The sequence below is a fragment of the Taudactylus pleione genome, unplaced genomic scaffold (genome assembly GCF_031769625.1).
Source record: "Taudactylus pleione unplaced genomic scaffold, aTauple2 ptg000270l, whole genome shotgun sequence".
NCBI lineage: Eukaryota > Metazoa > Chordata > Amphibia > Anura > Myobatrachidae > Taudactylus > Taudactylus pleione.
In genome coordinates this window covers 4,093,162-4,114,300 of record NW_028284672.1, presented here as the reverse complement: position 1 = coordinate 4,114,300, position 21,139 = coordinate 4,093,162, and the positions used below count along the sequence as shown (strand labels likewise).

The following is a 21,139-nucleotide window of genomic DNA, read 5'->3' as shown; positions in this document are numbered from 1 at the left end:
GCGAATCAGTCTCCCGCTCTTAATAGCCAGCACTAGCCAAAGTGTGTACCCAGCAAAAGGGTGGTTAAGCTGTGACATTTCTTACCACATGGCAAACTCACCATTAAAATAAATAAAAAAAGTTATTGGAAACCTCTCTTCCCATTAATGGAAGCTGTAACAAGAATTAGTAGATGACATTATGCGTGAGATTGAATTTATAGATTGTCATTTTGTGGGCCAGGGAGAAATTGGTGTCCTCCTGTGAGGCTAAATTGGAAATGTATTAAAGGTTGAACTTATCAGACCATTATAATTTTCAACTTTACTATTTATGCAACATTTACACTTATTATTAAACTTGCCATCACTTTAGGCCCTCTCTGGGTGTAGACAATTGATCTATTTAAAAGCACAAAATGTTTTTTCTTTTTTGCCTGCAGCAAAAGCTGTAGTCAGTGGTATACAAATGTAACAGTACAACTTAACAGTACGGGGATACTGGTCATTGTTAACGACACAACAGTCAGGCAATCGCTGGTGGTCGTAAGATGAGGAAGTATTACTGAAGTGCTTGATTGTTCTATGAAGTGGCATAGCTGGTGATGAAGGGGTGCACAGAAGGAGTACTCTGCACTATAGTGAAGGGAAACAGGTACTTAGGGCTGCATGCGACCCTCCAGGTCCTCGCTTGTGGCACCTGGCTTCTTCCTACTTTAGTTTCAGATATATTGTTCTAGCTTGTAACACTTTTTTTTTTTAAATGCATCGGATATGTTATTACAGAATTTAGTGATATAACATAACTGAGAATAAGAGAAATATGCAGCCCTTTAAAAGGATAGAAAGCCACCCAATGTTGCTCCCCCTGAGGTGTATCAGGTTGCCTATCACCGGCATAGGAGGTACAGACAGAAAAATATGAGATATGGTAAGAACTTACCTTTGTTATCTCTATTTCTACGAAGTCCATAGGGTTCCACAGGATACCTTGGGGTATAGGCGATGGCTGCAGACATCCAGGCACCACAGAGTTAAAAACTTCTCCATCCTCCAAGGATGCACTGGGGTCCCTCTCCTATACCCCGCCCCCGAGCCTCAGGCACTCAGTTTCGTCACAAGCCATAGGCCGGAGGAGGATAAAGAGAGAGAGAAGAAAGTCTGGAACACACAAGAATCACATTCTCACCAGAGGGAGACGGAAAAAACAGTGACCAGAACCACAGCCCATCTGCAGTACAGGTGCGACAGGGCGGAAATAGAGATAACAAAGGTAAGTTCTTACCATATCTCATATTTTCTACATCAGGGTCCATAGGGTATCCACAGGATACCTTAGGGATGTCCCAAAGCAGTATCCTTCAAGGGTGGGGACGCTCCTGTGCTGAGAGGAGAATCCGTCGCCCGAAGGAAGCATCCTGAGAGGCGTAGGTATCAAAAGCATAATACCGTACGAAAGTATGGACAGATGACCACGTGGCCGCCTTGCAAAGCTGAACAGCTGAGGCACCACATCGAGCTGCCCACGAAGGACCCACAGACCTAGTGGAATGAGCCTTAACAGAAGTTTGAACAGGAAGGCCCTCGTGAGCAAAAGCTTCAGAGATAGCCAGTCGAATCCATCCTACCAATGTTTGTTTAGTGGCAGGCCAACCTCTTTTATGGAAGCCATAAAGGAAAAACAAAGAGTCTGACTTCCTATAGACAGAAGTGCGGTCCACATAGATTTTCAAAGCCCGCACCACAGCCAAGGTGGCCTCACCAACCGAAAGGTCCAGTGAAGTAAACTATGGTACAATAATATCCTCGTTGATATGGAAACTAGATACCACCTTTGGAAGAAACCCAGGACGAGTGCGCAGCACAGCCCTGTGTCTATGAAAAATTAGAAATGGAGGTCTGCATGAGAGAGCTCCCAATTCTGAAACCCTTCTGGCCGAAGCAATAGGCAGAAGGAATACAGTCTGAATGGGTAGCCATTTCAAATCCACTGAGCCCAGTGGTTCAAATGGCGGTCCTTGAGGAGTCTTCAAGACCACAGCCAGATCCCATGGTGCCACAGGTGGAACAAAGGGAGGCTGAATAAGAAGCACCCCTTGCATAAAGGTGCGGACATCAGGAAGCATAACAATCCTACGATGAAACCACACTGAAAGTGCAGACACTTTTACCTTCAGGGAAGCTAGGCAAAGACCCTGGACTAAACCCACCTGTAGGAAGGCCAGAACCCTGGACAATCTGAACACCTGAGGAGCATAACCTCTAGTGCGACACCACTGGAAGAAAGCCCGCCACACTCTATGGTAGATGTTGGCAGATGAAGGCTTCCAAGCTCTCAGCATGGTGTTGACCACAGAGCTGGAGAAACTTCTGGACCTCAAGAGGGCAGTCTCAATAGCCCCGCCATCAAAGACAGCCGACTCAGGTCCGGATGAAGGCAAGGACCCTGAGACAGCAGGTCCTGACGTTGAGGCAACAACAGCGGAGTGTCCACTGAGAGACCCTGAAGATCCGTGTACCAGTGCCGCCTGGGCCACGCTGGATCAATCAGCAGTAGCATGCCGCCTTCTTGCATGAATTTGCGTATCACTCGAGAAAGAAGGGAGAACGGAGGGAAGAGGTATGCATACTGGAAGGTCCACTTGACCACCAGAGCGTCCACTAGACAAGCCTTTGCGTCTCTTGTTCTTGACCCGAACATCGGCAGTTTGTTGTCGTGTCGTGAGGCCATGGAGATCTATCTCTGGAAGGCCTCACTTGTTCACCAGTAGCTGACACTTCCTGGTGAAGAGACCAATCTCCTGGATGCACGTCTTGACTGCTGAGAAAGTCTGCTTCCCAGTGGAGAACTCCTAGTATGAACACTGCTGATATTGCGGTGAGATACTTTTCCGCCCATACTAGAATGCGGGACACCTTTGTCAGAGCCGCCTGACTGCGAGTCCCTCCTTGGCGGTTTATGTATGCCACCGTGGTGGCGTTGTCAGACTGTACCTGCAAAGGCTTTCCCTGCAAGACCTATCTTGCTTGCTGGACAGCCTTGAATACTGCCTGCAGTTCCAATATGTTTATTGGAAGAGCAGCTTCTACCGATGTCCACCTTCCCTGAAAGAAGTGTGGACCCATCACTGCTCCCCAGCCCCGGAGACTGGCATTCGTCGTCAGAAGGGCCCAGTCTGCGATCCAAAAGGGGCGCCCCTTGTTCAGGTGAACCGTCTGTAGCCACCGGCCAGAGATAATTGCACCTCCGGGGAAAGCACCATAGTCTGTGTCTTTATCCTTTGGGGCGACCCATTCCATCTGGAGAGGATCAGCTTCTGCAGAGGTCTCGAGTAAAACTGGGCAACCTCCACCATGTCGAACATGGATACCATGGGTCCCAGTAACCTCACTGCCGAGTGAATAGACACCCGGCGACTCTGCAGGCAAAGACGGACCTTTGCCTGTAACACAGATCTTTTCTCCCGTCACCAAGATCCTCTGATGTTGGGAATCCAACAGAGCTCCTAGATGGAGCATCCTCTGAGATGGTACCAGGGAGGACTTCCAATTTATCAGCCAGCCGCCAAACTGCAATACAGAGACTGTTAGTTGCAGATGGCGCTGAAGTTTCTCTGAGGACTCCGCCAGTAACAGGAGATCGTCCAGATAAGGTAACAGGCGGACTCCCTGCAACCGCAGGTGAGCTGTCATAACGGCCATAACTTTGGTGAACACCCGAGGTGCTGTAGCCAAACCGAAGGGCAGAGCCTGAAACTGGAAGTGGTCCTTGACCACTGCAAATCTGAGGAAGCACTGGTGTGCTGGGACAATAGGGATATGCAGGTAAGCATCCTGTATATCCAGCGACACCATGAAATCCCCAGGTTCCATTGCTAAAATAATGGAACGCAGGGTCTCCACCCTGAACCGAGGAACCCTCAGAAATTTTTTGAGGGATTTGAGGTATTGGCCGGTAGGACCCATTGGGTTTCTGCACCAGAAAAAGATTGGAGTAATACCCCAATCCCTTCTGAGACAAAGGAACTGGCACTATAACTCCATTCTGGAGCAGAGTGCATTACCTTCTTGAGTTCCTGGGCCTTGTCCTGATTGGACGGAAGGCCCGTGGTGAAAAACCGTCTGGGAGGCCTCCTGCGGAAGGAGAGGGCGTACCCCTGAGAGACCACTTCTCCGACCCATGTGTCTGAAGGGGTCAGACACCAGCTTTTTGGGCGAATTTCAGAAGTCTGCCTTCCACTTTGAGGTCCCCCCAAAGAGAGAGGCCCGTCCAGTCAGGCCGAAGGTTTGTCATCGGACTTGGGAGTGGGACGTCTGGTACTCAAGGCCTGCGTCCTGGGCTTTGCAGGTTTCTTGGCGGCAGTCCTCCTAGGAAAGGACTGTACCCTGGGTCTGTTCTGCGTTCTATAGGGCCGAAAGGACAAAGAACTCACTCCTGATGGGACAGTAGTGGAAGACAGACACGCCGACTTAGCTGCTGCCGAAGTAGCCACAATTTTGTATAGATTAGGGCCAGACAGCACTTCTCCAGTGAAGGGTAACCCCTCCAAACCCTTTTTGGAAGCCACTGCTGCCGAGGAGATCTTGGACGCCATGAGGCCCATATCTAAAGCTGCCTCATTAATGTAGGTAGCTGAGTCCCTTAAATTACCCACCAATTCCACCTGTTCAGGTGACGAGTCTGGGTCCAGGGATGCCTCCAAGGTATCAGCCCAGTGCTCCATAGCTCTTGCCACCAAGCACACAGCCAAAGCCGGTCTGGACACGCCTCCTGCAAGGGAATATTTCTACCCTGCGATCCGTTGGATCCTTTAAAGAGGACATAGAGGGCATAGGCAACGTAGCACTCTTTACTAGACGTGTAAATCCACTTATGGCGGGTTATTACATTTTGCAAAATAATTATCTGCAAAAGGGTATGCCACCGCAAACTGTCTAGGGGGCTGGTAACGCTTACCCGGCGTTTTCCACGCCTCCTCTAAATGATCCACTAGCTGATCAGATAGGGGAAACACTGTAGTATCACTTTTAATATCCTTGAAAAAGGCATAATTTGATTTAGCTACAGGAGGCGCGCCATGCTCAATAACCAAGGTCGTGCGCACCGCACGTATGAGCCATCATCTGTCGTCACAGCATCCTGATCTTGATAAGGTTGCAGCAGACGCTTCTGCGCCCGCACAGACGACTAGCCCTGTAACACCTCTGACAGCTGTTGTACTGAGGTAGACAGTGAATTAGCCCACGCAAGTTCATGGATAACCTGAGGGGGCGACAACGGGAAACACTGAGGTACGATTAACTGTTTAGGAAACCCCTGCATAGGGAACGACACCATAGACTGCTGTGAGACCCCCATCTGGGGACACGCAGGGGTTGTCGTTAACTGGCCCACCAGGATAGTAAGTGCCGTAGCAAGACAAGCCCATGGTAGCTCCTGCACAGGTGTGGTGACAGAAATCGGCCGTGCCACCGCAGGCACGCCTTACATAATCCATCAGAGTTACCATCACCCTCTGCCAATGGTACCTTGCATACAGTACACTTAGGCGGAATGGGGAAATCGTGCTCACTGTCAGACATACTGAGTGTGTGACCCGGAGCTGTATGTGACCACCGCACTTCACAACAAGTTGTATAGTGAGGTATAAATCCCCCTTGCAACACCGCACCGCAAGGGCTTGTTAGCAGAGAAGAAGAAAGGGATAGGGATAATAGCTGACAGTATGTGAAAGTGAAAGTAACAGACAGCAGCGCTAGCCCAAAGTCACATGCAATGCAGAATATTGAAAACCCTGCAGTATCTGCGCTTCATCGACTAACCAGACCTCAGCCTGGTAGGAAACAGCGCTGCATACACTGACCTTGCACCGGAGGAGAGGTATGCAGGGGGACCCAGACCACGATGCCCGCGTTAACAGCTTCCAGCAGTGTTTGCCACATGTATTAAAATGGCCACCGAGGAGCAGAGGGAGGGCTGGTCTGGGGGCGGAGTGCATGCAGATGCCTAACCACCTTGTGGAGAGGCCGTGTGCAACAGGGGAGGCGCAGGCTGCTTAGCAGGGAAAGCGCGCTCCCCTGGCATGCATTTAACCCCTGGGATGCTGGACATTTACTGTTTCTGTCCAGTCCTCAGTCCCAGGGGGTAGCGGAAAGCGCAGGGATCAGTAGCCTGGTTCCACACTGCAGCCAGTCCCCAGGGAGCCTTCTGCCTGGGGACTAAGGACTGTGCTATTCGGCTGGGACCCACCGCGGGACCTTGCCGCTTACCTGAACCCCCGTAAATCCGGCCACAGTCCGGGCAACCGGGGCCACCGCTAGCTGTGACCCCCGTCACCCACCAGCATCCCCGGATCAGTACCGGCGTTCTGGTACCAGCGGGGTGTAGGAGCAACGACATGGACGTCAGTACAGACTGTCCAGGTTGTCTGCTCGTTAGATGTGCAGCCACAGCTGCATTGAAGAACTTCAGGGGCCTGCAGACCCCCACTCTGTACGGTGCATCAGACTTCGGCCAGGCACCGACGAAAAATGAGTGCCTGAGGCTCGGGGGCGGGGTATAGGAGAGGGACCCCAGTGCATCCTGGGAGGATGGAGAAGTTTTTAACTCTGTGGTGCCTGGATGTCTGCCGCCATCGCCTATACCCCAAGGTATCCTGTGGATACCCTATGGACCCTGATGTAGAAATGGATATGTACAATTGGTTTATGTATGAAAAGCCACGTTCAGGAATTTACTCAACGAATGAAATGGGAGGTAGTTTAATGTGAGCACCAGATGATTGTATGCACTGGTATTAATTCAGAGATGATGACAGTCTAATATATGGGGGGGGGGGGTTTATTAATGGTGTGTAAGGAAGTTTTAGTGTTTATAAAGAATGCCTCTGTATAATATGCAGCATTTACTAGAATGCATAGACTGTTACATAGCTGGCAACATCAGATGGAAAACTGAGATATTAGGCCATGGCTCACATTCAGATCCACCAAAACTATAGCCCAGTCCTCTCTGTCTCAGTGCTGTGTGCATCTCTCTGTCAGAGCAGCATACTTCTCTATGATAGGGGCTGCACGGGAGTCGATTTAGCAACAGACAGTGGAGAGATCTGATCCACCAGTGCAGTTGAGAATTGCTCACATATGCAAAGTGGGTATCTCAGGGTTAGCTCAGTCTGTCGCATGGGGATACACAAGAGGAATGCTCAAGCTGACACATATATTATCGCACTTGCAAATCCGTGAGACACTGTGTGAAGCTCTGAATCAGGTCCGCTGTTAACAAAAAACTTGGAAATACACTCAAAATTGAATTTTCACTATATATCCCGCTTATAGTATTATGCTTCTGACATGCAATTTTGCCATATGCTCTCTTTTTTTTATTGTCCAATTTGTGATACATAAAAACAATATAGACAGATAAAAATTAAAAGTTTTGCAAGAAGGGCATATTTTGCTATAATATTAACCCCTTCGTTGGTATGGACTCGTCCTAAGCACTGATTTCAAATGTGAAAGAGGGAGGGGGACTTACCTAATTGACCCCTTATAGAGAGAGGGACTTGATGACATCACGCCAGGGATGTGGTGATGTCATTTAGCCCCATCACACCCAGGCAATACACTGTAGAAGCTTTTACAAGTCAGGAAATAGTGTTCTCTCCCCTAGCAACCTCATCCTGGAACCCCACAGAAGGGTACCCCCATTTCAAAAAGGGGAGTGATGTTATTCTTTGGTGATCAAGGGGGCTAATCAGAGAACCATCCTGCAACGCAGAAATCATGAAGTCCAGGGAAAATCTTTCCCATCCTGGCTCCGATAAACTGATAAACTGAAGAGGAGCGTCCCCCCTGTCAAATAATGTGGCCCCTTAGTGGTTATTGTCTGATGATCATCAGTTAGTAACACACTGCACAGAAATACTAGAAGAGCAGGGGGATAGGCTAGAGCTCGATTTCACCTGGAATTTACACACTTTGGGACACCCTTGTGTGAAAGACTGGTGTCCCGCCTTTCCAATAACGAGCCTTGTTTGTAGTTTGTCTGGTGATCAAGGCACAATGACAGCCAATACTACAGAAAGAACAGAAATACCCCAAGTGCATACTACAGAAAGCATTAGGAAGCCCAGAGATGGATGGGTTCTAATGCCCAGATCTCCCCCATCTAGGAATCAATAAACATAGGGACCACAGGGTGCACTCATATGATATAAATAAAAATAGCATTTTCATTGCCAAGCGCAGATTTTATTATGAAAACATGCACTCCGCCCCCGGACCAGCCCTCCCTCTGCTCCTCGGTGGCCACTATAATCAGTCTTTGTGCTGTCTTGCAAAACATGGATTCATTAATGAAGCAAGAACCAAAGTATTTAATGGAGTTATTATATATAAAAATCAAACAAACAAACAAAAACATTTAATTTTAGTTCTATCTTGAAATTTCAGTAAAAAGAAACCAAAACACGCCTTTGGCCATTTTAGGTAGAATGTTATTGTCATATGAGAAGAAATAAGCAAACTAATGCCATTTTATTTAAAAAAAAAAAAAAAAAGTATAATGTGTACGAGTACTGCATAAATAATAATTAACAATACATTTGTTAAAAAGTGACCAGCCCAAAAGTTACTAGGCTCAGTAGCAAAGGGTTTAAAGTAGCTACCGCATATGTCGATGGCGCAACAGATGTTGAGTCAATGTTGGAGTGTTTACAATCTCTATCGCTATTGCGAGAGCGGCTGCGACCGCATTAGCAACCATCTCAGAATCAGGCTATATAGTGCAGATACTAAGAAATAAGTAACAAAAAAAACCCACCACTATATACAGGCTATAAAATATACTAAATGAAAACTTTAAAGTGAGAAGCATGAGAGGGATGAAAGAATAGGATGGGAGAATGTGGCAGTCTATCAGAGAGTATGAATTTAGAAATCCTATTTCAGAAAGGGCAAACTGTCTTTAGTAAGATATTGTCAGGAGTCCCAGAAATGTAGAAGTGATCAATCTACACAACGTTCTCAACTCCCATGGAAACCACTGTGTTGGTATTCCATTATGTAAACCATGACTTGACTATAACTCCCAGCATTCACAAGCAGCAACAGCTAATGGGCGGTTCCCTTCCTTGACGTAAGTAGGGACTTATTAGAATTGGCCCCTTCAATCATTCTAACCCCTGCTCTTCATTTCCACCAAATATATATTTACTGGGTGACATGAAAGCTTAGAAAACGTGTTCTAAGGGCTACTGATTTCTCTTTTAGCATGAAATTGCCCTAGCCTTTTCCACAGCATAGAGTAAGAATATCTTGACACATTTAGATGCGCTCCACTGGATTAATTCCAGTACCACTACTCTCTGTTACCACCTCTGACATAAAGGGCAGGAGAAAGGCCGTATACATTGGGAGCCGAGGAAGTCCTATTATCTGATGAAGCTTCATCTCTTTGATCTAAATCTGGCTTTTGGTGGCTGAAGCTAAAGGTAGAAATGCATTATTAAAGCTAACGAGCTCTTGGAAAATGTTAATGGACATTAAGTTTGAATAAATGAATTACACATTAAGAGTCGCTGCAAAAATTCCAGTACCTGCCAATTTAAAAAGATCAGATCATTCCTGTTTGCCAATTACGGAGACATTACTTCACAATACTTTCAATTTAAGGACATTATGGAGAGGAGAATGAGCAGTTTGAAGATGCATAAAGTAGGAGTCTCTGTGCTGAACAAAACGTTGCATAGTAAAGCAAGGACTGATGGGGTGAGGAAGCATTTTCTATACTTATACAATAGGATCTTTTATCCAGAATTCTTAGGGTTTTCTGTATAAAGGTATCTTTCCATGATCTGGAGCACCCCTGCCTAACAACTACTAAAACCAATTAAAAAATGACCCCAGTCATTCCCAGCACGCACAGACTGTAGGAGGAGGTGCTCCTGGGCACCGCTGTGTGCATGGTATTTTACCAGGCAGCAGCAACGATTAGTAACTTTTTTTGGGGAACTTTCTATAGTAAAGATTCTATACCTCTATATCTATATGGATAGGGTTTAGGTGATGTTATGCAGGACGTAGAAACATCTACAGCCAGATTCCCCCTTTTGCCGACGTTGATCTGATATGCCACACAAAGCGGTCAAAAATGCTGATCGGCCAACGTCAGTGGTCTGTAAGAGAAATTCAACATGAAAAAACCTGACTTACGATTCCATCCATTGTTGAATTGTGGAATCGAATTGGCCAACATGCCGATCCCCCGACCCCAGCAGAAAGAGGAATTGCCCTGATACAACGTAGATATATGCTCTCCACCATGCGAGCCATACTGTACATTTACAGCCTAATTCCCCGTCTTGTTGACTCCATCCTGATCATCGACGATCGAAAATGCATATTGGCGGAAATCGATGACTGGCGATCAGAGGGGAATAGGGGAAAATTCAACATGTTAAATTCCAGGCTGGGAATTTAGATTATCCAACATTTTGGATTTCTCCGATCCCCCGACCCTGTCAGAATGGGGAATTTCCCCGATACAGGCTAGATGTATGGGCCCCATCACACAGTGTAGTATTGACTAGCCATCACACTAGTGTCTGTGCAAATAGGATACAGTGAGGGCATATGTGTGAGGAATGCAACGAGAACATGGGTAAAGATGTATTGGAGAGAGGGGCTTAGATAAGGCAGAGAATATGTAATAAGTGATCATAAAACATTTTGAGTAAAAAGTCTTGGAGGTCTCTGGGAGGACGATTGATGTTTCCCACAGCAGCTAAGAAGGCAAAATTGGAAGTATAAACTTTACATTTATCTGCAGGAGACCAAGTATCAAATGCATATTCACTAGCAGATATAAATCTGTACTATGAAGAGTCAGATTAGTTAAAATGAGCACAATTAGATGAAGGTTAAAATGACAGATGGGAAACGATGAGCGCATGTATTTGTAGTTTATTGAGAGGTGGGGTAAAGAGCAATCACATTTCTCAGTTGCAAATAACATGGTTTGCATCCTGAGCAAGACCTTTCTTCCCGCAGCTGGAACCTGCCCGACCTGGACATAAACTTATTGTGTTTGGGATGATTCATGCACCATTAAGCAGAAGGGGTCCCGTCCCAATCACTAAAGCATATTTACTAATAAAGGAAAGTGGTGGTAGTGAAATCTGCAAAGGGAGGCTGCAGCGTTCCAATCATCAATGCACTTCTCATTCCCTAGAATTACAATCATTTCCTTAGGAACAGCAGGTGTGGGCTGCTGTAGTAGTAATAAAGTGTAAAATACAAGTACTGTACATTATGTGCATCAATGTTCTACAGCGCTCTGCCATTCATTACTCTGACTGTGCTGTAAAATTCCAGTCACTGCCTCTATGAACATCCTGCAGCATTTTTACTTATTAATACCATAACGCTTGTGCAGTGGTACTAGAATATTTGATACTAAAGCAGTGTTGTGCTGCTGATTAATACTCTGCTATTGAGACTGACATTCTATTAAGCATGAACAGATATACAGAGAATGGAGAGTAAATATGACAAGGTACACTCAAACATTAATGCTATGAATATGCTGGTGCACTTGGTGTACTGCAGTATTTAACTCTGCTCTGCCTGGATGCTCATTTGTTGCGCTGCAGTATTTTATTATAAGGCTACAAATGTGATTTTCTCCTATATTCATTTGATTCTAGTTCATACTTCAATATGTGGTGTAATTAAATGCTACAACTTAATACACAAGAACGCCAGGAATAAATTGTCTTGCATTCGCCAATAAGTGGTGCAACTGCAGGTGGAAGAGGCCATCCAATACTCCCCATTATTCACTTGAAAGTGTAGCAGTTCTGTATCTCTGTCCTCCCTCTCCAGCCAGTGGTCACATCTTACCGCCAGCCGTAGAGATATTGTTATAGGGCCTGATTCGGCAAGGATCACTATTGCGATTACTCACGCAATCGGCCCATTGTTGTGTACTGCGCTTGCATCGCCGTGCGCGTGCACTCCACTGAGATCGCAGTGACTACGCAGACCCATTGCAACGTGATTGGCAGAAAGTAGCGTTTGAGGGTGGTGACTCGGAGAAACGCAGGTGTTCCAGAGTGTTTGCACGCCGTTGTAGGGGCATGCATAAATTAGCCACTGCAAGGACATACCCAGTCTGGGCTTTCACTACATGTGATGAGGTTAGCAATCTCTGAATAAGGTCTGACCTTGTGCACGTGTGCGTGAGGCTGCGATGGTACTTGATGTTACCGATGGTTTCGTAGTCCTTAGTGGGCGTCCTTATGTTAGGCTACGTGGTTCAGTCATTAGCATATCTTCACAATGAAACCGTGCGCAACCGCTATTGCAATCGCAATAGTGATCCATGCTGAATCAGCCCCATAGTTGTGTGCACAACAATACTATGCTACTCTCCTGTTATCAGGACTTCATCACAGGTCTCCAGCATTTGGAGGCTGTTACTCTGATGGCTTAGAAGTTCCAGTTGATGGACAGCTCCTAGTATTCAGCTCAGGTTAATGCTGGGCATACACTGTCAGATAAAATGTCTATCAGACCGACAGACATTTTATTTGACAGTCTGATACCCAGCAGATATTGCGACCATACACTGAGATATTTCAGAGTGTATGGCCACAATATCTGCGTTCATCACCTGATGAGGAAACACTTCCTCGTTCCTTGAAGGAACAGGGGAAATGTTGGGTGATCGGCCACGGCGGTGCATACACTGCTAGATGCAGCCGACCAATGAACAGATCACTTGGGCATGTTGGAAGATTTTTCATTTCCAACTGACTGATCATTGCTGATCAGTAGTAGCAATACACTGTACAATTATTGGCCTGATCCGCCAATAACCTGTGGATCGGACCTATAATTGCAGAATGTATGCCCATCTTAACTGCTTCACTGATGATCTATCATGTTCCAACACCACCCAAGACTTCCTACATATACCAGGCCCTGTGACTTCCTCTCTGCCAGATCATTGCGCTCCAGCCCTGTAATCTAGTTGCTGCTGCTCCAGCAGTGTTCTCCAAGTGTACAGTCACAGATACCACTGTCAGACGTAAAATCCCGGCTTCAACCCGCTAGGACCCAGAACACCGAGCACGGGTTGAAACCGGGCTACCCCCTTTCTCACTAAGGGGGACGACCCAGGTTATTACCGGATCGTCACCCTTCACATGTGACTCGGGTCTTACAGTGACCCGGGTCTTTCGGCATTCAGTGGGCGCTTGGAGATTAAATCATCTCCAAGCGCCACTGTCCCCGGCCAATCAGTTTGTATTAGACGTGACCTGGGTTGCACCTTTCAAACTCGAGCCGGGTCGTCCACCAGGTTTGCAAGTCCCGAGAAAAGCCGGGTTGCACCTTTTAGACTTACGCCAGATCCAGGTTGATGCGTGTTCACGTTCAAAAACCTGGGTTTTAGGCTAAGTCTGAAAGGGGTATAAGATGTCAACAACTTGGCCTCTGGCTCAGCTCTTTCATACGGATTCTGCAGTACTGGGGAACTAATGCCTCTGAGCATTCCTTGATCTACTGAGGGGAGATGCATCAAACCTTGGAGAGCGATAAAGTGGAGAAGTTCCCAAAACAACCAATCATGTCCTAGTGATCATTTATCTTGCACGGTCTATGAAATGACAGCTAGGAGCTGAATGGGTAACTTATCCACTTAATCGCTCTAAAAGGTTTGATACATCTCCCCCTGTGACTGCTTTCCTTTCCAGTTACTGGACTCGGATTCTGGCACCAATCCTTGTAATGCACACTGAGCTCCTGAGCAGCCAATCTGATTTCAATTCAATCGACAGGTTGCTCAACTGTTATTTATGAATTACAAGTAAGAAGTGAATAGCAAAAATACCGGTCAGATGTGATCAGGGGCAGGAGAGGTGTGGGAAAGGTGAGGCAAAAAACAGTATTTAGGGTTGCACGGCACTGCCCCAATGGTATTATAGGTCAACTATGGGACACTGGAGACATATAATATCATTGGAGAAGTGATGGTATAATAAGGGGGTCATGAAAGTGCAAAATATAGTGGAGGCCTGTTCGGATTATTTCCTTAAGGGCCACTGTAATATCCTGGTGAGAGGTTCACTGATTAAATAAGAAGTGCGATAATTGTTCTTGTAATTTATGGGATCATCAATAGTAACATGTACAGTGTTATTGCTGGTATGTAGCATGCCAGTTCTAAATGCTTACTGCTCGATAATTCAAGCCTTGGTCAGCCACTGTTACCGGTAATTATAAATGTGCCAGCATATTACAGAGGACCTGTCACCAGGACATTTAGGGTTAACATGGACCTGCAACAATGAAGTGGCTTTTACAACAAATGTGAACAATATGCAAATCCTTCCGCTAAGCTGAGCTGGTCAGTGCCACATGATAAGTGTCCCAAAGGCTTGTGAAATCTCTGCACGGCAGGAAAAGACCTATAACATGCAATGGTAATACTGGTGGGGGGTGGCTGAACTGGGGAGCACAGCACTTCTAAGCTCAGCTCAGAAGTTCTAAGCGGAGTGAAAATGTATAATGCCAAGTAATGTGTATTAGCAAAAAAAAATAACATTAAATACAATTTGATTTAGTATCCCTGTATGAGATAAAATTGGTGATAAAACAGGTTCTGTAATAAGTGCTATTAAGCATATCAATAGCTATTAGTAAGTAATGCAGGGCAAAACATTACTGGCGTCTTTGCGTAGCAGACATGTTCCAATCTTTGTAAATTACTATTTTGTAAGAGTTTTTATTGTAAAACCTTCATATGTGCTGATAGGTCAGGTCAAGGAGGAGGACAGTGATGTCACCATGATGAGTCATTAACACAATGACCTGAGAGTAAAAACTAAAATTTAAGCTTCACATTATGAGATAGATTTTATATAATGGGAAACAATTTGGCATTAGGCAGTGATCAGAGAGTGACGCACTCTTAAGCCGCCTTCTAAAGCTGCACTAATATTGCGCACATTAGGCCTAATTTCAAATCACACTTCATTTGCACTCAAAACAAAACATTTAAAACCTCAAATCACTCTGGACATGGTGGACCTCGATTAGAGATAGGAGCAAATCCAGATAGTGGGTGCAAAGTTGTATGTGGACAATATCCAATATTTTAAATCAAGTTCCACCAGCACCAAGTAATCCCAGTGCATGCACTCTGTTATTCTCAAGTTTTATTTAGTTATAAATGTTAACCCCATTCAAAAAAGATTTGGCCTAATCAAAGTCATTATGCTGGGGATTGTAACCTGCTAAAATAACTCTTGATACTTGAAATGAAGCTTCTGCCTGAAATTGTTGGTTGAAAATCTAAAAATATACTGCTGCTGCCGCCATTTGACGGATAGCAGACCCTTCACAGCTACTGCTGTAACCATTAAAACAAACTGCAGACTCCACTGACATATACAATTTCAAGCAGAAGTCCCTATTAAGTATCAACAGATATTCCATTATTTCTGAATGAAGACCCCATTCCAGTTACTTTGAAAGGCCAAGCATTGCCAGATCAATGGTGGATTCTGTCATTTTGCAGATATTTACAACAGTTAGATTTTAATTCTAATTTAGAATTAGTATGTTAAATTAACCATGTAATCGATGCAAATGTATGAACCTAATTTAACAAAAAAAAGTTGTTAAAACCACCAAATTAGCATCAGAATTATAAGTAACAGGTTATCCGTTTGCTTTGCTGTGTTCTAGATCAGTTTCAGAGACACTGGGGCATAGTTGGATCCACAGACAAGATATGTGACCAATCAGCATCTGGCTAACATTTATCAAGAACATTCTAAAAAAAAAAAAAAAAAAAATAGCTAGAAGCTGATTGGTTACTATTGGTAAATTCTCCACTCATTAATACGGTTGATACATCCCCCCTTATGTTACTCTGCTAGCACAGTATTGTTAGTAGTCACACCTGTGTGTACTGTATTACATTCTGTAGCTCATGCCCCCTGGTGGTTGTCGGACACAAACAACATAACACAACTTTCACGGTTCCCATCCCCAAGGCCACAAAACCCCACAACTTGATTTGTTCTGAATATCTGAATTATTTCTCAATGATTACTTCAGTAAGAGATTGTAAATGGGCCCCCTGTAACAAAATTGGTTCATTTCTTAAATCCTCTCTCATTTGCAGCCAAAGTTTGGGAGTATAAATTAGTTATGACCTTTTATTTTTTTTCCCTGTGCCAGTTTTTTCAAGCACAACTGCATCTTTTCTTCATCACTTAGTAGGAAGTTGAATCTTAGAGCATACCGGTAACAAAAATAAATAAATCACGTTTATTGAAACTGCGCTGGTTACCTCCGCACAGAAGCAGCAGCCTTATTGGGACTGAATTAATATTCATGAGGATGCAGCCTATGATCTCACTAGTAGCCAGAGGCACGGGCGTGCCAGAGCGACGCTGGTGGTTCCCAGTAAATGGACAGGACGCATTCTCTTGTCTATTGCTTCAGTCCACAAATGGCTGCTTGAAACATTCAAAAGGCAACCCGAAATTATTCTGGGTCACAATGGGCGGTCATCTAACCTTCAAAAGGGTTGCACATTAAGCCTCAACATCAGTAATAAGTTAAAACAATATATTTAGTCAAAGAGAGACACTTGCATGCAATAATATTATCAGCCAAGTGTTACATGATAGAACCTGACAATAAAGCAGGAGCTGGGGGCCACCGGCGAAGGATTAGAGGGGCCCTCTGTACTGACCTGGACTGTGTGAAATGTTAAAACTGACAAATGCAGTTGCCAACTTGACTGCGCGTAAATGGGAATATTTAAAAATAATTAAAAATATATCATTCCCATAGTGACTTAGTTTAAAAATAATCAAAAATAATAATTATTTGAAAGATGAAAAAATATTCATTCTGTGTTTTTTGTCACCCAGTGGTAAAGTGTCTAACAGCTGGCCTGCAGTAACATACAGATTGTACTACTGAACTGTAAATTGTTAATACTTATTATGGTGCATACACACGGTCAGATATGTCAGATGAGCGATTGAACGATTTTTCAAACGATTTCAAATAATGATTGAACAATTTCAGCCTGTATTAAAATGAATGAAATCGACAAAATCTGACTGCAAACACATCAGATGTCAAATATCGTTATCTGACAATCGGGAACGCGCATCGTCCATCGTTGCAGGCACACGTCAGATTTTCTCTCGGATATGGACGATTTTTAAAATAGTTATTGTTCAAATCTAAAAGAAAATCTGACTGTGTGTGTGCACCATTACATTATGCATTGCAGGATTTGGCAATAGGCACGTGTTGAGAAGTGGCAAAGATGAAAATGTTGTTTAATCATAAAAACACACTTCAACCTTTGCAACAATTGAGAGAATTCCCCATAACCTGCTACAACAGTGCTTAGTAACGGCCCCTAAGTTAATCACATGTAGCAACAGTGGGTCTCATAGATGCCCTCCAATATTACAACTGTGCACAGCCTATTGTGTAGTGAGCAGGCAGCACACTAATAGCATTAAGGGTTTCTTATTTGCCCCTTAGCTGTAGGCCGAGCAGAGCATCAAGGTAGAGGAGGTGCTGCAAATTTCCCATTTAATATATGATGCTCTGTTAGAAGAACCGTCAGAAAAAAAAAAAAACCTCACCTAATGCTAGTAACAATTCTAATAACCATGGCAAGTAACCAAATTACCTTACACGATGTTGTCCAACGTCCGGCTCTAACACACATTATGGGCTTAAAATCCTTCAGCTAGTTGTGGAAGCTCTGCCATCGCCCTTATGAGGTAATACCTCTAAGGCCCAACCAAACCCCAGGTCTCCAGCACTCACACTGCACTTCGATGTACTGCTTGGTCTCCAGATCTTTAACAGCTGGGTGGTCAACAAGACACACAAAGGGAACATCGTCATCTTCCCGAAGAACGGTGACCGATATCTGACTACGTACTCGGAACATCTTGTTGTCCACGGCCTCCACTTCTGTTTTACTACCTGTGAAAACAGACAGAGCTTTTTATTATATCATCCAATTCCGGCTCTCTGCTCCTGTTCCTCTCATACACCTGATTTAGCCAGACACACTCCTGCTTGCGGCTTCTTTACCATTTTTGCATTGCAGTTCCTGTTGTGCTCATCATGTAAAATACATGTCCTTGCGCTGTGTTTGCAACTACCACTCAATGCAATGTCAAAATGACCTGATGTGGAGCTTCCCCATTTAATATGTAATCTCTCTATCCTTTGTCCCTGCAGGGAGGCCTTACTGCTCTGCAGCAAATCACTTCCCCTGCCTAACAAATAACTACCTCTCTCTTTATTTTATGTTATATACTCACAATCTAGATTACAGGTGCCACAGAGAATTATAATGCATCCAGCTAAACTTAGCCTTTACCTTATACATTTATTGCTATTTTTTTGCCGCTGCAGCGTTCTACTCTGATCATATTGAACAACAAGGGGCAAAGAAATAACACGTATGCTAATTTCTATACCAACCAATCAGATGTACTGTAATACAAGTGCACAACGAATGAAAACAGATTTATGATTGGGTGCTATAGTTTACATTGTGTTTATGCTAATTGCACAATATCAATACATAACAGGTTTATGCCAAATGCACGTAAACATAGTGCATTTACACCCATACGCTGAGTCAGAGGCATTCAGTCATGCACCAGTAGCATAAGCACCAAGTTTACATTAGGAGTAATATCACCCATATATACCTGCACCCATCCAGGCCATAAGCACAAGAAAGGTTATTAACATTTGTTTTGATTGGAAAAATGCATTCAGTAGGTTTGATGTAAATAAAAAACCCTCTATAATACAACAGCTATCATCTTCCTGCATGGGGGGGGGAAGCTCGAATATATCCCTGAACAAACAAGATGGCGTCACTTACTCCCCAGTCAGCCTATGCGTGTCATAACACTCTGAGGTAACTTCAAAAACTCGTATTATCTACACCATGTTTGCACATTTGGAGATTGCGCACATTTGTAAGGGATGCAGTTAGATATCACTTGATAATTTTTTTTTAAATATGTAGAATTACTACAGGAGACGTGGAACCCCTCTGCAGTTATCAAACACTTTTCCATATTATTGAAGTCCCAAAGTGAATAGTAGCGGTGGGGTAAGGGAGGGCTGTCATGTCCATTCCCTGCAACCCATTCTCCGTCACACATTTCTTGCCCCCATCGTTCAGCTGTAATCTATTTGTTACCTCTCCCCTCTAAGACACTCCCTGGTGCCTGAATTATGATCATCACTCTGTTTATATGTCCTGTGGTGAGGACGATGTGGCTCCCATGCTGCAGGAGCATACAAAAACCCCCCCGCCAGTCTATGAGATGAGAGTTTGCTCAGGTCTCATTCGCGAGGTAAAGTTCCGCAGTACAGTGACTGGCAGTGAATCATTCTGGCAGACGGTCCCTCCTCCCTGGCACAGTACCACACACACCTCTGCAGTAAGCCAGGTGCAAAACAGGACAGGACAGAAAAAGGACTACTACTGTAGCCCTAGCTACCCCTGTATCTGCCCTGCTTCCTGTGGGACATACACAATTGCATTACATAACTCCTTATGCTGTTCCTCTTTTTATAAATGTAGTTCTCCAATTCCTTGACCCTTTAGGACACAGTGCTCTTATTATTTGAATTTCTTACATAACAATGTACCTATTGCCAAACACACACAAACACTGTACCAGATGACTTAGTGAAGTCACTGGCCCCTAATAAAATTCTACATTTCAAGAATATTGGCACAGCCTACAAAAGGGCTTAGCGCAAGCAAGTGGTGCACTTTGACTCACCATGTCACATTCCATCTAATTCCCCGTCATCTCACCTTCCAGTTCCTGAGTTCCCTTGTACCACCGTATTACTGCTGCTGGTTTGCTGGCCATGGCAGTGCAGTTCATCTCCACTTCTTCTCCTTCGACATAAGTGTCCTTTTGCACGTCGATGACGAGGTTGTTCGGTGGAACTGGAACAATAACAGAGATGGGGTGGGAAGCCACAGAGAGGCTTATGAGTATTGTGGTGACGCTAGGACATAAGAATCACTGAAACCAAAGGGGGGGGGAAGCCAGGTGTAAAGATCCTTTAACCATATTTTCTTTCATAAAGACCTAGCAATGCTTGGCAACCATGGTTGATTCTCAACAGGCATTACAATGTGGTCAACATCAACGCTCAGATGGCGACTTGGCAAACTGAAATCATTGGTCAGCCAGTAACTGTATTGGCATGTTTTAGTGTGATCAGCTGTCCTGACTATATGAGGCCCTTAGGTCCAATCGCCATACAACCGTATTACACAAAAAGTAGCTGCTAGGACGGGAGTGATCAAATAAATTATATGTATAATCAATGCTCATCAGATCTCCGTATCGTTTGGGGGCAGCGAAACACAGTAACAAAATGAGACCAAACCGTTAAGATGAAAAAACAAAAACAAACAAACAAAAAAAAAACAGATAAAAAAATGTTCAAACAATACAGAACAGATTGCATGGCAGATAACAGATGTAGATGACAGTTGTCAAAGGAGGTCAGAATAATTTAGCAACATCAGCTGTACAATAGGATAAATGAAATAAATGCAAGAACGAAAGAAGAAAGAAAAAAGAAAAAAAGGGCAAGATCTATGTATACGAAAACAATGATGAGCTGAGAATGACTGAGTAGTAATACAGTATAACATGGAACATAACAAAAAAAGGAAAAATAGGTAATACATAAATAAGGGTGGGGAGTTACTCCTTACTAAGCACTGTAATCGTGGTATATGCCTCCTGTGGGGGGTCTGTGTAGAGCTGGCAGAAGTACCTCCCCTCATCAGTGATGGAAACATTCGTGAGAGAGACCCTCAACTCACTACTGGAGAAGTTCACCAGCTGGAACCGTGCGTCCTTCAGTGCTGAAGAGCAACAGAATAACATAAGTAACTCAAAATATAACAAAGCAAAACTGCAGGTGTCACCATCTGTCCCGCAGGTGTAAACAGAAAAACACATTACTGGATATAGTGGGGGGGTCGAGAATTAAAAGCCATTAAGTCAGGAAATAGAAGAGTTTAAAAAAGTATACTAAATCA

The 21,139-nt window shown here is 44.4% G+C and overlaps 1 protein-coding gene across 5 annotated transcripts in view; it reads right to left on the bottom strand.

Annotated features, from left to right (window-relative positions):
* Positions 1–21,139, bottom strand: part of CADM1 (cell adhesion molecule 1) — a 288,245-nt gene that overhangs the window by 89,224 nt on the left and 177,882 nt on the right. For all 5 annotated transcript variants that reach the window (XM_088481358.1, XM_088481359.1, XM_088481360.1 and 2 more), the window contains 3 exons: positions 20,810–20,962; positions 19,889–20,026; positions 17,857–18,018 (listed from right to left, as the gene is read on the bottom strand). In XM_088481358.1, coding sequence (XP_088337484.1) covers positions 17,857–18,018; positions 19,889–20,026; positions 20,810–20,962 — 453 coding nt within the window. The remainder of the gene's footprint in view (positions 1–17,856; positions 18,019–19,888; positions 20,027–20,809; positions 20,963–21,139) is intronic.